We start from the raw sequence: 21,635 nt of genomic DNA on the forward strand, positions 1-21,635 counted from the left end.
ATCATAAACTGTGATGACAAAAGTCATACCAAGTATTTCACTACATGTCGCAATGTGAATGGTTATATGTGTGACCAATAAAACTTGAAACTTGAATTGTTAAGAGCAGTTATCTGAGTTGCTGTAGACATTGTCAGTTCGAACCAGTCTGGCCATTCTCTGTTGACCTCTCTCATCAACAAGGCGTTTCCGTCTGCAGAACTGCCGCTCACTGGATGTTTTTTTTAAATACACAAACCAGCACATCTGGCACCAACAATCATCCATGTGAATATCTAATCAGCCAGTCATGTGGTAGCAGTTCAGAGCATAACATCATGCAGATATGGGTCAGGAGCTTCAGTTAATGTTCACATCAACCATCATAATGGGGAAAAAGGGGATCTCAGCAATTTGGACCATGGCATGATTGTTGGTGCCAGACTGGCTGGGTTGAGTATTTCTGTTACTGCTGATCTCCTAGAATTTCCATCCATTCTGTGGATGGAAATGCTTTGTTGATGAGAGAGGTCAACAGAGAATGGCCAGACTAGACTTCGAACTGACAAAGTCTATGGTAATTCAGATAGCCGCACTGTTCAATTGTGGTGAGAAGAATAGCATCTCAGAATGCTACTCTGAGATGTAGGTTGGCGCTGTTTTGGCAGCACGAGGGGTCCCTACACAATATTAGGCAGGTGGTTTTAATTGTGTGGCTGATCGGTGTAGGACGGTCTGTAATACAAGAGTTAACGTGTTTCGTTTTCAAATGATGCGTTATAGTAAAAGTGTTTTGATATAATAACATAGCAGGGTGTGAGTAATAGAGTAAAGAACAAGTAAAATAATAGAGCAAATAAGTGTTTATAAAGTCAAAACCAGTGATTTGTGCCAAAGTGAATAAAGCACATTGCTGTTAATTTCATCAGGAAACTGCAGCAAAACATGAAATGGGATGTAAAACTCAGTTTGCAATAATTTAGATATTGTATCGTTCATTGCAAGACGGACATTTAACCGTTGCAATGTTCCTCACTGAAGTCTTGTTCACTGACGCATGCAATATGTGTAACCCAAGTAATGTACTTAAAAGTAATTACTTTATAATCAGATTATACCAAACACTGTTGACTGACATACTTTTTGTTCTATATTGTTGTGCTCCATCTATCTTTTTCAAATGCAAGAATGTGTACAGTAAGCCTTACAAAAACCCAAAAACATTCTGAAAACATTCTACACTACATACTGTATAAAAACTGTATGTTAATGACAGAGAGGAGATAGGAAACGATTATCATTCTGTCCCCGGCATTCCCAAGATCACATTCATCGATACTCTGTTCTTTCCTGCCTCCCAAAAACACATTCTCCGCCACAGAGAATTCTGTTTGTCAAGTTGAAACCAGGCAATTTTTCTTCTTTTTTTTCACTTTTACTTTCAGCCAATTCCCTTTGTTGGCAGAGGGCCAGTGTATCTGCATATGACATTTCTGCATGCGTGCGGGTAATTTGTTATATTAATTGGTCTGAATTGTCTCTCCAAAAGAGGAGGGGGAGAAAGAGAGTCAAGGTCGAAAAGCTGTGTGTAAGGGTTTATATGCTTTTTATGATGGTATAAATTCTGTTTTGACACACACTTACAATCACAAACATAAAAACACACACTCACTCTAAATAGTCCACTTGGCTTTTTCAAAGTTGGCATATACAGTTTATTCACAATTGCATCTATTCTTTTGCCTAATTTGTGAGGTAAATCTGATCAAATAAATCCTTCCTCCCTCAAGAGTACATCATATGATGTCACGACTGAGCAAACACATAATTGGATGAGAGGCAATTAAGTAAGCAATCACTGGCTGACGGATGTAGGAGCAAAGTAAATTATTTTTGCGTTCATTATGTGCGCAAACACACAAGAACTTTGTACATATACATCCACACAAAAATTAAATGTGTACCGGGCTCCAGTCAGGAAATAGTTAGTAATGAGCTTTGCATCAGATCCTGATCAGCACAGATCTTGAGCTTGCCCTAACACCTATAATGACCTGGGGTCAGCCGTAGTGTGCCCAGTCAAACAGAAGCTTTTAGAACCAGACAAAGCTTATAGAAGTCTCGGCTAAGCCTAGAGACATTATTCTCACTCGTCATATCCATTGCTAAAAATATATTTACATTTTCTCGATCCAAAGCCAAATATCATATATCTTAGAGCGGCTGTTCTGGCAATGAAAAGTGTGTGTGTGCAAGCCAGATACATATAAAGTATAATTACAGCCTCAGTCCAACACAAGAACTACCAGGTCACCAAAAAATAATTAGTTTTAAATGCAAACAAAGTTATTGGTATTAAAATCATCTGCTCATTTTGAGCACAAAGCATAGTCGCAGAGACACACATAAGACAGACCTATGGGGAAACCTAAGCACAACTAATGCACACATTATGAACAAGACACACAAGAACAGTAGCACTGCCTGTAGCTGTGGTCTTGGCAGCTTTGTTTCTCCGGAAGCACTTTTCCAGGTTCCCATGAAGATATTTATGAATGAAAAGGACAGTTCACCTAAAAATGAAAATTCTGTCCCTTATGTTGTATTAAACTGTGTGACTTTCTTTCATTGACCACAAAGGGAGATGTTAGGAAGAATGTTAGGGACTGATAGCCTTAGTCACCATTAACTTTCATTGTATAGAAAAAAAGATGTAAGTGAATGGTGACTGAGACTATATATATATATATATATATATATATATATAGCCTATATCTCCTTTTGTGTTTCACAGAAGAAAGCCATATAGATTTTGAACAACATGAGTAAATTATGATGGGATTTTCATTTTTGGGTGAACTATAACTTTAAGCAACAAATTGCATGATAAAAGTACATTTCTTAATTTCACATATGTTCACAAATCAGCCTCTCTTTCAATCGCTCTCTCTTTCTCCGCTGGGTAAGACAGATAGCACATGACTGTGTCAAGATTTTATCTATGTGTTCCATCACTCCTAATGTGTGTCAAATAGTGGGCAGACCGTAATTGAGAGGCTTGGCTTCATGCCTGCTCTTTCCACACTGACCACTTCATATTATATATTTGAGAAAAATTCTATGGCACATTGCCAGAGGAAATTACTCACATTAAGTGTGTGTGTGTGTGTGTGTGTGTGTGTGTGTGTGTGTGTGTGTGTGTGTGTGTGTGTGTGTGTGTGTGTGAGCGTGTATTTATCACTTTATGGGGACCAAATGTCCCCATAAGGATAGTAAAACCCGAAATTTTTGACCTAGTGGGGACATTTTGTCGGTCCCCATGAGGAAAACAGCTTATAAATCATACTAAATTATGTTTTTTGAAAATGTAAAAATGCAGAAAGTTTTCTGTGAGGTTTAGGTTTAGGACAAAACCATCCTTTGTGGACATTCAAGGTTGTCCTCATTTAGAAATAATAATACAAAAAGATACAAACATCTAGTAAATAATGTTTATTTTTTTATGCATTAATCTTTTGAGGTTCAGGTCAAAGTGTGAGTTAAAATTAGCCTATAGTAATTCTATAAAGACAATAGAAGTCTATGGTAGGTCGACATTTACATAGCTAAGTAAACAAGTTTAAAAATACTTAAAATGTATAAATTAAAAAATACTCAAAAGCTTATTGTGGCAGGGATAAAGGTTGACTGCATAGGATCGTGCAGGAGAGAGAGATAGTTTACGGACATGTCCGTCATTTGTGTGTTTGTTTAAGTTTTATATTAAAAATATTATTTATATTATCAAGCCGGTTCTCACCTCCTCCTTTCCATTTATCACTTTACACTTATTTATTGAGCAACTTTTCGGCCTACCAGCCTTTTTTTAGTTGTAGTCTATATTAGTTAAAAAACTGTATGTAACATTTTTTATACTTTTAAAGATTCACAAGTACAGAACTAGAAAAGAGAAGATTGTTTAATGTAAAAGAGAAAGAAGGACACAACTGTAAAAAAAAAAAAAAACATTGTGGCAGGGCGGAGGGCTGGGCAGGGTCGTGATTCTATCAGGCTAATCAAGCCTCCGAGAGGGATAAAGGCCGATTGTGGAGGATGGTGCAGGAGAGAGAGAGATCGTTTACGGACATGTCCATCATGTGTGTGTGTGTGTGTGTGTGTGTGTGTGTGTTTGTCTTTGGTTTAAGTTAATCATTAAAATATTATTTATGTTGTCAAGCCGGTTCTCGCCTCCTCCTTTCCATTGAACTGCTTTACAAACAAGCTGATAAAATATAACTGTCAAGGTCTTGGAGTAAAAAACAACAACAAGAGAACAGACAAAACTTTCAAAAAATATCTGACCATAATTTTTTGATGCAGTTCAAGCTCATTGTTATGAAATATTTTATAAGAAAAAATTAAATACAAATTGATAACCTGGACCACATCCACAATTCATCTTGACCCTACCTATTTTCGTGATGCAACTCACAAAAATAGAATCCACCAAACAACGTCAAACATCATCTGTGGCTAATTCTACTTTGGATCACCTTATCGTCAGCAGTAAACCAGTTAAACAACTTAAGATCGGCCACGTCATATTAATCAGAGCTTGATTCGCCCTGTGCTAAGAGCAGGCAGGGGATCCTTAAAGAAAGATTAATGTGTTTTAGAGTGCAACTGAGGCAACCTTAATGAGATTGCTATCTCTTTAATGAAGAAATGGTGTAGTAAGTGAGAGAAAACAGAGACAGGGAGTCGAGAGAGAGAGAGAGAGAGAGAGAGGGGTGGGGGGCATCTGCTCTTGTCAAGCATTAAACCTCAGCATAATGCAAAATGAAAGGGTTGAATTAGTCCATAGTGCATATGAAAAGCTAGATGTTAATACCATGTGAAATATACAGTAAAAAAAGTAATTCTAAGCATTCTAAGTATGGAATGTCATGAATAGTTCAACCAGTCATCACATCTGATCTCATCTGCTCTCATGTAAAAAATATTTTACAGTATGAAGGTTTTTAAGGGCACCTATATTTGTACCTATTTTTTTTAGTGGGCACTTGGTGTCATGGCAATAAAAACTAAATAAATAAATATAATAATACAAATAAATGTATCATGTGTCAGTCTGCGGGAGAGAGAGAGCAGTAAGTATCGCACCTGGGTTATGATGACTAACACCTGCCTCTAATTATAGTGATGGTGGAGGGAGACCTGAAAAAGCATGCCAGAGCGTCACAGCGCGGAGAGAGAGTGATCAGAGACCATGACAGCCCAAACTAAGAGAGTGTTTTAGTATTGAAGAGTGCTTTCATTTTTCTACAAATTTATGGTATCAATGGTTACCATCAAATGTGTGTGGAGCAAGCAATTAAAGAGACTGCCCGTTTTGTTTTCTCCTGACTCCTCCATTGCCCACGAACTTAGATCCTTCACATAATAATAATAATAATATATTTAATAAATATATCAAAAAACACGTAAATAAAAATAAATAAATACTTCGTAGTTCTTTAGAAGTGTATGGTTTTTATTTAGCATAAAATGAGACCTTGGCTCAAATCCAATTTTTTTTATAAATCCAGCAAAATTTGCAACGCTCACCTTGCACTTTCACTGTATGGAAAAGTGCAGCTTTGATAATTTGCTTAAGTGGAAGATAAAAGAGTAATATGAGTTTAGTTTTACAAGACAATAGGTAGATAATGACAGTTCACCCAAAAAATTTAAATGCTGCCATCATTTACTCATCCTCATGCTGTCCCAACTATGCACAAATTTCTCTCTTTTGTGAAATGCAAAATGAAAGACAGAATTTTACAAACTGAAATTGTATGAAAAAAAGGTGCAATCAAAGTGAATAGTGACATCTCTTTGGATTTTATGAAAAAAAAAAAGACAGAGAGAAATATGGGTTTGAGTGAACTATCCCTTTAAAGATACAGTTTTTACCTTAAAAAAGTGCAAATACATTTTTATTTTTCATATATAAATATGATATTTGCATTTAAAAACCATTTGGATTGAATGCGCATGATGCTTCTAAGTGTATGCTAGAAAAATAAAAAATTTAACTGCCTGCTCTCTAGACTACAGCTGTATGTCTACCCATAATGACTACCCTACGACAGCCTAAAGGACTGAATGACCAAGCAGAATCCCAAATTTGAGCTTGCGCTTGCAAATTACCCTAGATGGATGAAGACAGAGGAAGAAAAATGGGCTGAAGAACAAAGGCCATAGAGAGTAGCTCACATATTATTGCATGGTGTATTGAAGCATGTGATTGTGTGCAGCTGAGAGGCTGCGGATGAGAACACTGGTCATTTTCACTGGGTCATCAAGGACAGGGTGTCAGCCAGTGGGGAATTCCATGAGGCTGCGACATGACCTCAGGAGAGAACTTGTGCATGTGTGTTTGTGTATGTAAGGAGGTTAAAGTCAGTGCTCGAGGGCATGACTGAGAACAGCTCTAAGTGATTTGAACCAAAGGCTAGGGCTGACAGAGAAACAGAGAAAAAGAGAAAGATACAGATCTGACTTTTCAAAACCCTTCATTGACCACTTCATTCAACAAAAATATTATCTTATGTGCCTTCAGCTCTTTGCTCTAACACTTAAAACAGCAAGAAAAAAACAGCCTGTCTGGCACCAGCAATCATGCCAGTGTCTGCATGATTTTATAAACTGCACTGCTGCAACATGATTGGCTGATTAGAAAATCGCACAGATGATTCTTGGTGCCAGGTGGGCTGGTTTGATCATTTCAGTACTGCTGATCAGTACTGCGCAGGTAGTAGACACGGGAAGTTGAATCAAGCATCACTGGTAGATGGGAGGAGAAGATATCATGTAAATTTAACAACAGTTGGATGGAAGAATTTAATTTCACATCTCAAGCCATATCGACAATGCCCACACCTTTTGCAAAGTGTGTCGTACTGATTTTAATATTGGACATGATGGGAAAAATTACATTCCCCTTCTGTTACTCACTCGATGTTGTGTCGAATGAAGTGACAAAAGGGGTATTCCTGGGATGCCAAACGTACCTCTGAACCTGAGAAAATGCCAATGTCAATTTGGAGCCAAACGGTTGTGCAACAGCAAGCTGAATTCAACACTGTTCCACTCACCTCTACTGGCGATAAGCACTGCTGTTGGATCTACGGCGCATTTCCAGCTGGCATTCTCTCTCTCTCTGCATGCTGTGCAGTCTACGCCCCTGGGCGCTTCGACAGCGCTTTCATTGCCTGAAAGAGTGTTTCTCCTCCTAAAAAGAGTTTATTTCCTCTAAAAGAATTTGAGATCCCACTCATAAAAGAGCAATACACAGCAGGCGTTGAATGTCCTTTTCAGGACACATCTTTTTAAAGATGTCTTTCCGCCTCATTGTAGTTCCAGGATGTAGTTGATTTCTCTCCTCTTCTGACAGTCATAAAAGCTGCCTTGAGTGCCTGGGCTGCGATCAAACATAGGCAGTGTTTTATGAATGGTTCATGTTCTCAGTGTGAGAATATAGCCATGTCAACAATGCGGTCGCGGCTTTCTTTTCTCATGAGAGAAAGCCATTTCAGCCACCCCGCGTCGTTCCTTCTTCCCACAGGAATGAGGACGACCCTGCTAACGATTAAGGTTATTTGGGGATGACGACAGGCTCGGTTTCGCCGGGTAAATCCCCACGAACCACCCGCCCACTGGCACGCTTGCTTGCTTCCGTCCGAGCACGGGATGAGTGCGGCTCACCTCGCGGCCAGCCGGCATTCTCCCTTGAGCCCCCAGAATTGGATGTCGTCATCGCTGCTGCATTGGAGAGCGTCACAGCGGCGCCTGATCCTGATGACTCGTCTGGGCTGCCACCTTCGGGTCTGCTCGCCCAGTCTGAGGCTGACGCGAAGATGTCCGCTATGCTTTCCCAGGCCGCCGTGAGCATGAGGCTGGACTAAAAACCTCCGTCCCCTCCTCACAGCTACTCGATCGGTTCCTCTGGTCAGGGCGCTGCTCATAGCCGCGAAGCACGGCCCGGTACGTCAAAAGGGATCGTTCCGTTAGTGCCCCTCCTGCGGAGTTTGGATGCATGGCTTTCACTTCCCAATCTGTCAAGCTGGCTGGCCAGGACCATCCAACTCGGCTATGCGAATCGAGTTCTGTTCTTCCCGGTAATGCATGACGAGCTGACGCGGTCGTGGAGGCCACCTTTTACTGCCTGGAACCGGCTCCTGCCTCGTTTCAGTGGTGTTTGCTCCACTTCCGTGCGCGGCGAGAAAGTCAGCGCCTAATGAGCAGAGATCACGACCCTTCTCCTCAAGGATGCGATAGAGCCCGTCACTCCAGCCGAGATGGAGAAGGGTTTCTACAGCTCTTACTTCATCGTATCCAAAAAAAGCGGTGGGTTGCGACCAATCTTGGACCTGCGAGTTCTCAACCAGGCCTTACACAGACTCCCGTTCAAAATGCTCACGCAGAAACAGATAACTACTTGCGTTCGACAACTAGATTGGTTCGCACCGGTAGACCTGAAGGACACGTACTTCCACGTCTCCATTCTGCCTCAACATCGACCCTTCTTACGGTTCACGTTCGACGGCCAGGCGTACCAGTACAAGGTCCTGCCCTTCGGCCTGTCCCTGTCCCCTCGCATCTTAACGAAGATCGCAGAGGCAGCTCTTGCTCCACAAAGGGAAGTGGGCATCTGCATACTCAACTACCTCGATGACTAGCTCATCCTGGCTCACTCTCGAGAGTTACTGTGCGCTCACAGGGACCAGGTGCTCAGGCACCTCAGACGTCTAGGGCTTCAGGTCAACTGGGAAAAGAGCAAGCTCGTCCCAGTTCAGAGCATCTCTTTTCTCGGCATGGAGTCTCAGTCTCAATAATAGCGTGTCTCACCAATGAGCACGCTCAGTCAGTGCTCAGGTGCCTCACTCTCTTCGAACCCAGCGGTTCCTCTAAAACATTTCCAGAGGCTCCTGGGGCATATGGCATCCTCAGCCGGCCACGCCGCTTGGGTTGATGCATATGAGACCATTTCAGCACTGGCTACAGACTCGAGTCCCGAGATGGGCATGGTGCCACGGCACATACCGTGTGACAATCACCCCTTCTTGCCTTCAGACTTTCAACCCTTGGACAGACCTCTGCTTTCTGCGGACCGGAGTCCCCTTGCAGCAGGTGTCCAGGCGTGTTGTGGTGGATTCAATAAGAGTTTATTCGGTATAGAACAAAAAATGTATCCACCTCAAGTGAGCATATACATTCTTATGCTTATTTTTGAGATTTTATTTGCATCTGTGTTTCTATCCAGCAGTTTTTATGTATCACATACAATTTATATATATATCTAAGTTGAAAATTGCAGAAACATGTTTCTATTTTTATTTCACATAAAGAAATGTAAAGTTAAGTAACAGCATGTTGTGACCTTTATATGACCCTGGATCAGAGTGTGGACAACTCCGAGTATACCAGTCTAACACTGACTCACACACGTATAAAAATATTCGAAACTGTTTTCTCCATACCCTTCTTCATGCTTTCCACTATTTTCCCTCTTTTCTTTTCCTCTCTCACTTTCTCTCCAGAGCCCATGCAAACAGCCACAGTGAATCCATCAGCATTTGACAAGTGCAGTCATCCGAGAGAGTGAGTACGACGTGGCCCCCAAAAGATTCCTCTTTAAACGCAATGTTTCACCAACAAACTTTACCAAGCTGGAACACATTAGGGCCAAACTGGAGAGCTTGAGGCACCGGAGGGGGTCAGTCATTTGCTAGAGCACTCTAGGTACATTACTCGCTGCCCCAAAAAAGAAAGTCATACATAAGTTGATGTGTAGTAAATTTGAATGGATGTGTTTTAACCCATTAGCTCTTGTAGCTCTTTTGCGTTTTGTGTAAATCACATTTTGGGGTGTGAAGGGGTTCACTCTGCTCACAGGTCACCCATACTGCTTCACGTGCCCTTTGACCCCTGTTAATGTAGCCTTTAGTGAGAAAGGTGATGAAACCGATATGATGGAGAGCTGGCACTTACAGTTTCAGCAAATTTGAATCCATACAAATGCCACATGAGTGCCTGAGGGCCAGTATTTTGTGTGTGATTGTAAATATGCAAGTGGTAGAAATATTTGCTTTCGTCTAGTCAGCTAGGTGGATGCTTTGCACTACTGTTTCTATTTCTGGACTGAACGTTATGAGATGAAAACTAATCAAATTAATCTCCTCATTCTCATGAAACCTGTTGAGAACATGTCCTGGTCATACTGCACTAGAAAATAAAAAAAAAAAGAAATTACATTGTGCATAATAAATGTAACAGACGAAAAAACATTATTACAGTAATATACAAATTTGAATATATATTATTTACATGTTAAAATAATAAGACATCATAGCAGTATTTGTTGTATATTTAATAACCCTTAATATTAACTGATTAAAAAAATAATTGTTTTAAAAAATTACTGTAATGCAATAATGAGAATTTAACATCGATTGTAAAATTCCAGCTGTTGGTTTTAATCAAAACTCTAGCTTTAGCTTTCCACCCATTTTATTACCCCTATTTCTGTCTTGGACCAGGGTTATTACCCCACAGCAGAATTAGCAGGTCACATCAGACCCTATAAATCTGTGTGTGTATGTGTGTTCATGGGGGGTGCATTTATTAGATGAAAGTCTTTCCTCACCCAAACTAAGCCTCTCTGTCAGAGATTTTGTCGACCGATGTATCCAGTTACTTCAAAAGTTATCATGTGAGCAACTTCCCTGCTGAACTAGAGTATGTCTTTAAGTGTCTGAGAAGTACTACTGCAGGCTACTGTGAAACTGGGTAAATGGAATTAGCTAATACCAGAGTTGGGTGTAATCATATTACAAAGTAATTGGTTACTGTAATACTTGTAGGCACTAAACGTAGTGTAATACATTACATTTTAAATTATTACAGTATTACAGTTCAATGAAAGTAATTACTCTTAAGGACATTACTTGGGTTACAAATATTTCTATACAAATATTAATTATGTGTAATACAGTTCAAATGTGAATTCATGTTCATATTCACATGTCTGCATTTCTGTGACAGCTGAAGAGTATGTGACAATGAACAAGGAAAAAATAGACATTATTTTAAATTTGTTGAGCGGAAAAACAAATGTTTGTGACAAGTGTTTTAGAACGTAAAAGTAAAGTAATTAGTAATGTGATTACTTTTCCAATAAAGTAATCAGTAAATTAATTGTATTACAATTTTAGAGAAGTAGTTAGTAATTTGTAGTGGATTACTTTTTGGGGGGTAATTAACCCAACACTGGCTGATACTGTGAAATTAAAGAAAGTATTTGTTAGCATTGTTCTACAACCAAATGTTTTTCAATGCTCTCCGGCTAACAAATACAAAAAAGTTATTCAAACTCAACTGCTATTCAGCAATTTCAGAAATGAATGTACACCATTCATTGCTGCCCCAACAAACAGCAACATTTCAAGCATTTTAAAGTTGGCTGTTGCATTTAGAATGTTGAGAAGCATAAAGCAGTTTCCACATGACTCGCGTCGGGTACCAATGCTCCGCTCAACACCAGCCTCAAAGCTGCATCAAAGCTACTTTGCACTCCACAGGAAAAGTCTTGCAGAAAGCCCACAGAGGTACGATTTTCTGAGTGTACCAGATAAGAAAGCAGTAGGTGTGCACAGTAAATATTAAAAACATGTAATTAAGAAGAGATTAAAGTCCTTGTAATTGCTTCGATACATTAACTGCAGAAAGTATACAGAACATTTGTTTACATTTAGGTCTTGGGATGTTCTTAGTAAATTAAAGGGGCCATGACATAGGGGCCTACTCTATTTTTAAAATAATTGTATTATCTTCCCTGAGGTCCATTGCTAATATGAGTCAAGTTTTTTTTTTATTTCACCAAAACAATAATTATTTAGTAATATATGATCATCATCATTTTCCACCCCATCTCTTGTCCTCTGACTGATATGCTCTGTATTTCAACATAAACAGCCACTGTTATAACTGGCTAACATCATACAACTCCTTGAATAAAGCTATATTTGAAACTCAGTTGGAAGAGAATGAACAAGCTCCACAAAATTATAAAACTAAATTTCAGGGTTTACACATAACACACATCCAAAACCAAGGCTTGAGGGGCAGAGCCATGGAAGGCGGAGCTGTGAGAGGCTTGAGGGGTGAAACCATGGAGAACTGGATACCCAGAGAGTAGACGAATACTCGAAGAGCCAGGGTGGAGCTGGAGGCAGGGAGGACCATGGAGGCACCAGAGGTTCGGAGGAGCAAGGAGGAGCTAGGGGATCGGAAGACTGAGGCAGAGCTGGTGCGGCTGAGGACCAATGCGGAGCCGTAGGGAAGGAGGTTCCCGGTGGAGCTGAAGGATTGGAGAGACGAAGCATAGCCAGAGTATCGGAGAGCCAAGGCGGAGCCAGGTGACCGACAGACCAAGGAGGTGCTAGAGGGACGAGGGACCCATGTAAAGCTGACAGACTGAAGGACCGCGGTGGATCCGAGGAAACGTAGAGCCGAGGTAATTTGGAGGGATTGACAGGCCAAGGTGGAGTCCAGGGCTCAGAGGGTCTAGGTGGAGTTGGTTCGAAAAGTTCTCCGTGTCTTGGATATCTCAGAGGGCGTTGATCGTCTTGGGGGGAACCGACTGATCAGGAGAACTCAGGGTGGGCACAAGTGCGGGAACCAATTCCAACTCAAATAGCCCAGTGAGAGATGGCTCTGGAATGGACGAGGTTTGCAACGCTGGCTCTGGGACAAAAGAGGCTTGCAATGCTGGTTCGTTGGCCGTGGATGACGTGGGCATTGGCTCGTAGAACATGGCAGGCTTGGCCGTTGACTCATTGACCAGAGGTGAGCCTGAGACTTTGCATGGAGCAGACTGAAGCTTGGCTGTGATGTGGCATGGAGCAGTCTCAGGCATGGCTGTGACGTGGCATGGAGCAGGCTCAGGTGCAGCTGTGACGTGGCATGGAGCAGGCTCAGGTGCAGCTGTGACATGGCATGGAGCAGGCTCAGGTGAGGCTGTGACGTGGCATGGAGCAAGCTCAGGCGTGGCTGTGACGTGGCATGGAGCAAGCTCATGTGCGGCTGTGACATGACATGGAGCAGGCTCAGACGCAGCTTTGACATGACGTGGAGCAGATTCAGGATCCGGGGCAAAAGATGGCGCTAGCTCAGTGACCATGATGAGGAACTCTGGCTTGGCGGACATGATGTGGGACTCCGGTTTGGCATCCGCCTCCCCCACAGTGAACGTAGAACCAATTATCTGCAGGGCAATGTCGATATACTGAACCAGATTGAGGGGACTGCTACCGCCAGACATCTGGGAAGAGATTGGCTCATTCAATCCCACCCAGAAAATGTCCTTGAGGGTGACTTTATCAAAGTCCACCACACAATTTTCTTGGGATCGATTCACCTGGTGAACACAAAGAAGCTGGATTGCTGGGTTCATTTTGGTTGGTCAGGTATTCTCTAATGATAGGCTGGCAATGACAGCCAGACAATGAAGACGATGATGTGTGATGAACCCAAGTGCAGTTTTATTTATGTAACCCCTTTGATTTGTACATTGACATTTGTTTATTTTAGTAAACTTATTTTGTAACTCCTTTTGATTTATATACCACAAAGAAACTCCTGTATATTTGGTGCAGCATTGATAAACCACTAGAGGGCGGTTAACTCTATGGTATGTTGAGTGTGTCGATTATTTCAAATTCAGATGAAGAAGCCAGCTGAACATGCAGGCACGAGGTTAGCTTGAGGTTCCAGAAATTATTACATTTCATTAAGTTTCTTCCTTTTCTTAAGAATGTTATCAATCATTCAGGTTGCCAATGAATTCTGTCACAGAGAAAAAAGACCGGTCGATGCTTTTGATTACTGTTTTTTCTTTTACAAGAACTCTGGTGAATTTTGTTCGTTTATGGATTACTTTGAATTATTTGACATTCATCTTTCTCTGTATGTGCCATAAAAACCAATCTGAGTTGGTTAAGAATGTATTTTTGTTGTATGTTAAGAAGTTAAGAATTGGTATAGAGTTAAATCATTTGTGCGTGACATTAATCTGTTTCCGTTGAATGATCCATCCTCCATTAGTATGTAAATACAAATGTGTGAAAAAAGATGTACAATGAGATATGTCACATAATTGAATACTTTTATGTATGTTTAAGCATTCATACGTTCACTAATGTTGTCACATGTTGGATTAACAATTGTCCACATTTAGAAATGTTTAATGTGACTGCATTGTTTTGTGCAGATTGTTTTTGTTTTTTTTTTAACACTGATTCTGTTTGGGTGAACCCTTCAAACTGCGAGCCAGAGCCCTGATCTACGAGTTGAGAAATCATCATGAATCCCCATGGATTCGTTGAACTTCACAGTTGAACTGAGAGCTAAGCACATACACACTACCCGGGTAGTAAACACAAAAAGGCCTTTACACTCATTGACATATGAGTATCACACAAAGGAGCCAGAAGGACTGTTGAGACTTTGTCTTACTTGTTTATTCCTGGACTTCACATAAAACTTTGGACTCTATCAAACAAATCCGTTTTGTTCATGGTGTTGAGAGGGAACAAAGGCAATTTTGTATTCATTTAAATTGTGGAAATTTTTTACTCAGTTTTTTTGTGTAATTGTAATAAATTTGCTGGCTGTTAATTGATTTAATATAATTTGGCTCAACATCTATTTTATAAATCCTCCTAGAGCCGAACCTAGGCATCATTTAAACTCTGTTGATTATAATACACAGAATATTTATTTGGTTGTTTCCATGTTACATTTACAAACGTGATATCCAAAAAACATAACTCCAAACATGAACAAAACAAAAACATGAACTTGACTAAACTTGACTTGAAAAAAACATAAAAATGAACTTGACTTGACTTAACATGACTTGACTATGAACTTGGCATGAACAATAACAAGACGTTACACAAACAATACCTGACAATGGACAATGGCAAACATGGGGCTTAAATACATGGACAAGGGAGAGACATGACAATGATAACCAATGACAAGACTGATAACAAGGTAACTAGACAATAAACCAATTAATACAAGACACATGAACATGGAGGGAAATATGAAATCACATGACCAGGGGACAACATGACAAGTTCCCTATCAAAAAGCTACACTTTGATGCTGTGCTGATTTAGCGCTTTGGGAACAATTTTAGGTGTGACCAGCTATGAATATGTGTGCAACATCTAAACCTCCGCAAGCAGAGTGTTGGCGTATTCGTCGTGCACTGAGGTGGAGCGAATATCGCCAAAACGTGGCAGGAGCAGGGCGAACTGAATCACTTAACCGAGTCGGATGGTCCTGGCCAACCAGCGCAACGGGTTGGGAAGTGAAAGCCACGTGTCCAAGCTCTGTGCGAGGGGCACTAAGGGGATGATTGTTTTTGACATACCCGCCAGAGCTTTGTAGCAGAGCGGAGCGGGCAATGTGGCAGAGGGAGGCAAAAGCATGTCCCAAGGCTCTGGTCCTGCTACGCACACCCGGTAGGGGGCGGATTAGTGACTGAGGAGGAGGTCCCATGTAGGCGTCCTCTGGACTCATCAGAACCGGTGGCTGGGGGGCGGCTGGAGTGGCGTTCCTTTTTAGGAAGGGAAGCTGTGACCGCAATGTTGCCATGGTAAGGTTCTCGCAGTGAGAACACGAACCATCCACAAACGCTGCCTCGGTGTGATCGTGGCCCAGACACCCAAGGCAGCGCCTGTGACTGTCAGGAGCGGAGAGAACACATCAAGGAACTACACAGGGACGGAAGGGCATCTTTATAAAGACGCGTCCTGAAAAGGATGTTCAACACCGCTGTGTATTGTTCTTTTAGAGAAATAAACTCTTTTAGTGAAAATATTCTCTATCAACGGAGCTGTCGAAGCAGAGAAGGAGAAAGCTGCTGATATGCACCGTAGATCCAACAGCATACGCTCTTTCAGAGATGAAGTGAACAGTCTCGTGAATGCAGCTCACTGATCACATAACCACTCGGCTCTGAAGGAAAAATCTGAATGGACAGACTCATTTCCATCCCTTTATACCGTATGTCCAGGGGCGGGACATGCAAATTCTGTCTGCCAATTTCTCATTGGACTTTTTTCAAGTTCAGAGATGTGTGAGGCTCTCAACAGAGACCCCTAGTGTCGCTTCTTCGACACAACGTCGAAGTGAGCGACCGACGGGGAACTACTATTCCCCAACAAACACTAACAGGCAATGTGATCCAACAAAACTCAACAACTGTGTTTACTGATGTTTGTTACCATTTGCTGGGGCATTGTGAATTGGCCTTCAATTACATAAGAAGAGGACCAAACTTTATTTGATCCAAAAATCAATGAACTGGTCAAATTTATATATTTTGTTCTTATGAAAAATACAGCTCTAATTTAGGACTCTATTATTCAATAAAAAAAAAAATAAAAAAAATAAAATAATTTCTGACAGCGCTGTCCCTGTCAGTGATAAAATGATATTAAAGGACCTCTTATCACTATTTGATGTTCAAAACAAGCCCAGATGGGACTTGTGATAGAAATTGAGTATTGTTCAGCCAATGTAAGGTGCATTTTAATTACCAAAGAAGTGCATCAAATCTTAACTATCACCAAAACACTGAAAGAGATGTTTTTGTCTGCAAGTGCTTTTCATGGTAAGTTTAAAGCGTGCTCTGAAGCTAATCATGAACGCAGCTTCACGATTGTTGTAGGAAAGTGGATAGCTACAGTCTACCAGCAGATTCAAATTGTAGAGGATGAGAGTTAATTAGATTTAATGCCCATTGCAATTAAACATTTGGGAAACTAGTTCTTTCAATTAGTCAAACTCCCACTTAGATTTTGGGAAACTTTTAATGTGACTGGAATTGGTGCTATTTGAGTGCAATTCTTTCTTTATACTGTGGAAGGCTTTGTTTGTAAAATGTTAAAAAAGCATTACATTGTTACATATTGTTTTATTCTCTTTCCTAATATGGAAATAATTATCAGCACTTTCAAAATATGTGATTATTCGATTAACTACAAAACATTATGCGATTAATCATGATTAAAATGTTTAATCAACTGACAACACTAGATTTCACATAATGGCTGTAAATGGCTGAGAGTGTCAGGTCACAAGAGCCACTGAGACAAAATGTTGTCATGCCTGATTGGAGCCAGTAAACTAAAAGCAATTTTTGTATAATAGCATTATATACGCTGTGACTCTCTATTTGTGTCCTTACAAACTTTCCACGATCATCAACTGAGCCCTCATCAACCAATCAAGTCTCTCCACCAAAGAAAACACTTCTAATTTCAGATATTACCATGTCTCTTAGAGAGTACAGAGAACCATTAACATCTTATAATCTTCAAAGATTTTAAGTCTACCATTGAAATGCCATAGCAATGTACTGAGTAATGCACTACAGCTTAATAGCACAGTCACAAAAGTTACCACAAAAGCCAATTAAGCATTTCACTACTGATAAACACAAATAAATGGTGATCGGAGAAGAAAAAACTTTTGAACTTAAATAAATTAGGAGAACCACTGATGGCCTACCTGGGGCAGCCTGTATCTCCTCTAGGCCTCCAACCATGATAAGTGCCTCAAGGATCTTTACATGGTGTTCTGGGTTCACGTCCGCACTGGAACAAGAGAGAAATAGAGAGAGAGAGAGAGATATTTTAAGATTAAGTATATTATCATGTCTAAAATTGAGGTAGAAAATGAGACCTCAAACTAGTGCTCCAGTACAGAGGTTCTCAAGTGGTTTTGCATCAACACCCAAATTTCACATTGGACATCAAGTGGAAATCCAATACAGTACTAAAACTAAACAAAAAGTTAGCATGATGGATAATTTAATTCACATAAAAATACCATAGAGTTCAATTAGATGCACAGACTTTGACATTAACAACAAAATACATTGACCTCCCCTTTTAAAGCATATAAGCATATTTATTTTGCTATCCTAACTATGCATGATTGTATGTCTAGTTCCCTATCTGTCACTTACTCGATGTTGTGTCAATGTAGTGACACTAGAGGTAGAACTTAGGGGGCCCCAATCTCCTCTGATATTTGAGAAAAGGCAAATGAGAATTGACGAGTGGAATTTGCACGCCACTCCCCCGGACATACTGGTATAAAAGGAGACGGCTTGCATCCATGCATTCAGATTTGTTCTTCGAAGCCGATTAGTGTTGAATGCTAATCCACTGCCATTCCATTCACCTCTACGTGTGTTTAAAAGGCTGTTGGATGTACACCACATTTACAGTGGGCTCTCACTTCTCACACAGATAAGTGCAGAGAATGCCCCTGGGAGCTTCAGCAGCCACATTAAAAGAGTTTATTTTCTCTAAAAATGTAAGCACTGATGGAAAGCATCTTTTTAAAGATGCATTTCTGTTTATGTACAGATCATGGGTGTGGTCATTATCTCTCTTCCTCTGACTGCCGCGATCACTTTCTCACGTGTATAGTCCATAGTCAAGCTGAGACAGCGTTCCTGAATGGCTCATTATCTCACTGCAAGATCAAGACCATGGCAACATTGAGATCACAGCTTTCTTTCTTTTACAGACAGAAAGCCACTCCAACTGCTCCCTGTCCTGGTTCTTCTGCTCACATGAACAAGGCCGTGGTGTTTAATGCTGGGGCGATTTGGGGGCTTTAATGGGAGCATTTCCGCCGGGTGAATCCCCACGGACCTCCAATTCCAAAGCAGGCTCGTTTCCACCGGTCGAGTTCATGGATGAGTCAGGAGGCTCGTCCCAGGGCGGGCTTGATGTCACATCTGGGGCTCGCGATGAGGATGAGGTATCGATCACTGCATCGGAGAGCAGGATTATGCAGTCTGACGCTGAGGACTCAGCTGGGCTCCCACCATCTGGTGCAATCGGCCAGTCAGAGTCTGACGCGGAGCTGATGAACATGCTTGCCCGGGCTACCGCAAGCATCTGGCTGGAGTGAAACCCTCCACCTTGCACGGAGCATTCGTGGCTGGACAATTGGTCCCTGGGCTCAGAGTGCTGCACATAGCCACACTCTTCCCAAGTTCCTTTCTTCCCGAAGGTGCATGAGGAGCTCACGGAGTTGTGGCGGGCACCATTTACTGCCCTGTCCAGTTTCATGGGTTCTTCCACTCTCACTACCCTTGATGGTGGGCCGGCCAGGGGTTACACAGAGGTTCCTCAGGTGGAACAGGCAATAAAATGCAGCCACCTGGTGGAATCGTCCTAGGCTCCCATCCAGGGCCTGTAAGTTCACTTTGTCCTTAATGGCCAAGGCTTAATGTGCTGCTGGACACATCTACCTTGCATGCCATATCCATCCAGCAGGTACACCAGGCCAAGGCTCTGAAAGAGCTGCACGATGGTAATCCTGACCCTGGATTGATGCAGGAGCTTCGCTCGGCAACCAACTTCGCACTGCGGGCAACGAAGCTTACAACCGTGGCTCTCGTGCAGGCAATGTCCATTATGGTAGTACAGGAGTGCCAACTGTGACTCAACCTGGCAGATATGAGGGATGCTGACAAGGTCCACTTTCTTGAGGTTTCCACCATCTCTCAAGGTGGCCTGTTCGCGACACAGTTGAGGACTTTGCCCAGCAGCAAAGTCAAGAAGCAGACAGGAGGCGACCCAGCACATCCTGCCACCTACAAACAGCTGAGATCCTGTACCCTATCTGCTCGTCACGAGGGCATCCACCAACGGCAGCAACTTCTGTTCCACCACAGCCCGAGCTGATGAAAGGAAGTTGACGATCACGACTTTATTTCTTTTACAGACAGAAAGCCACTCCAGCCGCTCCCCGTCCCGGTCCTTCTGCTTACATGAACAAGGCCGTGGCGTACAGGAAGTTGGTGCATGTTGCCATACATTCAGTCCTTGGACAGACCTTGCATTTCTACGGTGTCCAGGTGTGTAGTTGTCACAACAGACAGTTGTCTCCTGGACAGGACCTCAACTGCATTGGCATATCAACTGCCTCAAGTTGCTGGCGGTTTTGCTGGCTCTGCGGAGGTTTTGGGCCACTATCAGTAAGCATGAAATCTTATGATTAAGGTAACAGATGTGGGTACTTGATCTGTTTATTTTTATTGTTGTAAAACACAAAAGGAATGCTTTGAAAATATTAATCAAGGAAAGAAACATGCTGTGTATAATGTTTGAGAGTCTAATAATACGTGAGATTAAATTATATATTCACAATTAAATGAATATACCTCAAATTACTACGTTTCATATGGCATTTGTCGTGAAGTGTGACAATGGGAGTTCTTTCTGTTTTTTTGATGACATTAACCACCATGAATATTGATGCTGCTATTGATATTGTGCTTTTTTAATTTGTTGGCCCATGTAAACAGGTATTTGACCGTTGCGACACCTCTCGCTCTGTTTTCTGCTGTGTTTAAAGGGATGATTCGTGTTAGATATGCCCAAATCAATGAACGCTTTGAAGCAACGTGTCAGTTTCAACCACGGCACAATGTCATGTTAAAGGAAGATGCAGAGCTGCTTGAGAAAATGGTGCACGCTTCGTGTTCAATCATCGTCTGGCTTTCTGGTTATCCCTTGGTCTGTTAAATGAGGGGAAGCTCGACAAAACGAGATCATGAAATACAGATGAAAATCCAATGTCTGCATAGAGTTTGCAAAGCAAAATGTTAGATCTTAATAATCGTATAATAATGTAGGTTGCTTTTGGATATATGCTACCAGGATGGTGTGCTCATCAAAACACTTCCAGCTCACATTCTCATTTTCCATATTGTGTTCCAGCAGCATGTGGTTAAACATCCCATAAAATAAGTTGTTGATTTAAACACAACAACACCAAAAGCCACCTCACGACAGTCGGGGGAAGAAAATCACCATAAGCAAAGACGCAGCAATCACAAGAATATAGAGGTGGAGATTTAATTACTAATAATCTACAGATGGTGAGACAAGTGGATGGTGAAAAGTCATTGAATACAAACTTGAAATGTCCAGAAAAACAGGTTTATTGGCACTTTTGAAAAATATTGTAGAGATCTGCATTGCAAAGACATAAGCATATAGGAACACACACACACAATGTTCCCAGAACTGTGTGACGTGCTGTCAATCCCGGACACGAAAAGTTATTTAGTGGTTCTAGTGGTTCAGCTGGTTTTGCTTTGGGACACAGATTTCACACTGGACATCAAGTGCAAAAGTACAAAACCTGAATTTAATGGATCCTGCATGCATGGGTCACATTTTATTTTAAATTCCATAGTTTTGTTTATGGTTTCCAAGTATAAATGTGACATTATTTTTGTTGTTGATGTCAATAACAAAAGTTCTTGCCCCCCTTTTAAAAGTTGATGAGCATATTTATATATATATGAGCCCATTATATTTATAATCCAGTTTATTTCCTAATATTAAATATCAGAACATAGGAGGAAAACTTTATTCATAATTTGTCCACCGGTCCTAAAGCCCTTACTTGACCATAGATATACAATGCAATGACATTTGAGCAGAGGTTACTGTTTGAGAGTTTGACTTCCTCCATAGCTATATAAACCAAAAATTCTCACTAAATTAGAGCAGATCATTGGC

The 21,635-nt window shown here is 41.2% G+C and overlaps 1 protein-coding gene across 1 annotated transcript in view; it reads right to left on the bottom strand.

Moving 5' to 3' along the window:
* The window catches only part of LOC127646277 (phosphatidylinositol 3-kinase regulatory subunit gamma-like), a 342,067-nt gene that overhangs the window by 132,238 nt on the left and 188,194 nt on the right, over nucleotides 1-21,635 (bottom strand). Inside the window, exon 7 of the mRNA XM_052129786.1 lies at nucleotides 17,590-17,675. Coding sequence (XP_051985746.1) covers nucleotides 17,590-17,675 — 86 coding nt within the window. The remainder of the gene's footprint in view (nucleotides 1-17,589; nucleotides 17,676-21,635) is intronic.

Source organism: Xyrauchen texanus, chromosome 7 (genome assembly GCF_025860055.1).
Source record: "Xyrauchen texanus isolate HMW12.3.18 chromosome 7, RBS_HiC_50CHRs, whole genome shotgun sequence".
NCBI lineage: Eukaryota > Metazoa > Chordata > Actinopteri > Cypriniformes > Catostomidae > Xyrauchen > Xyrauchen texanus.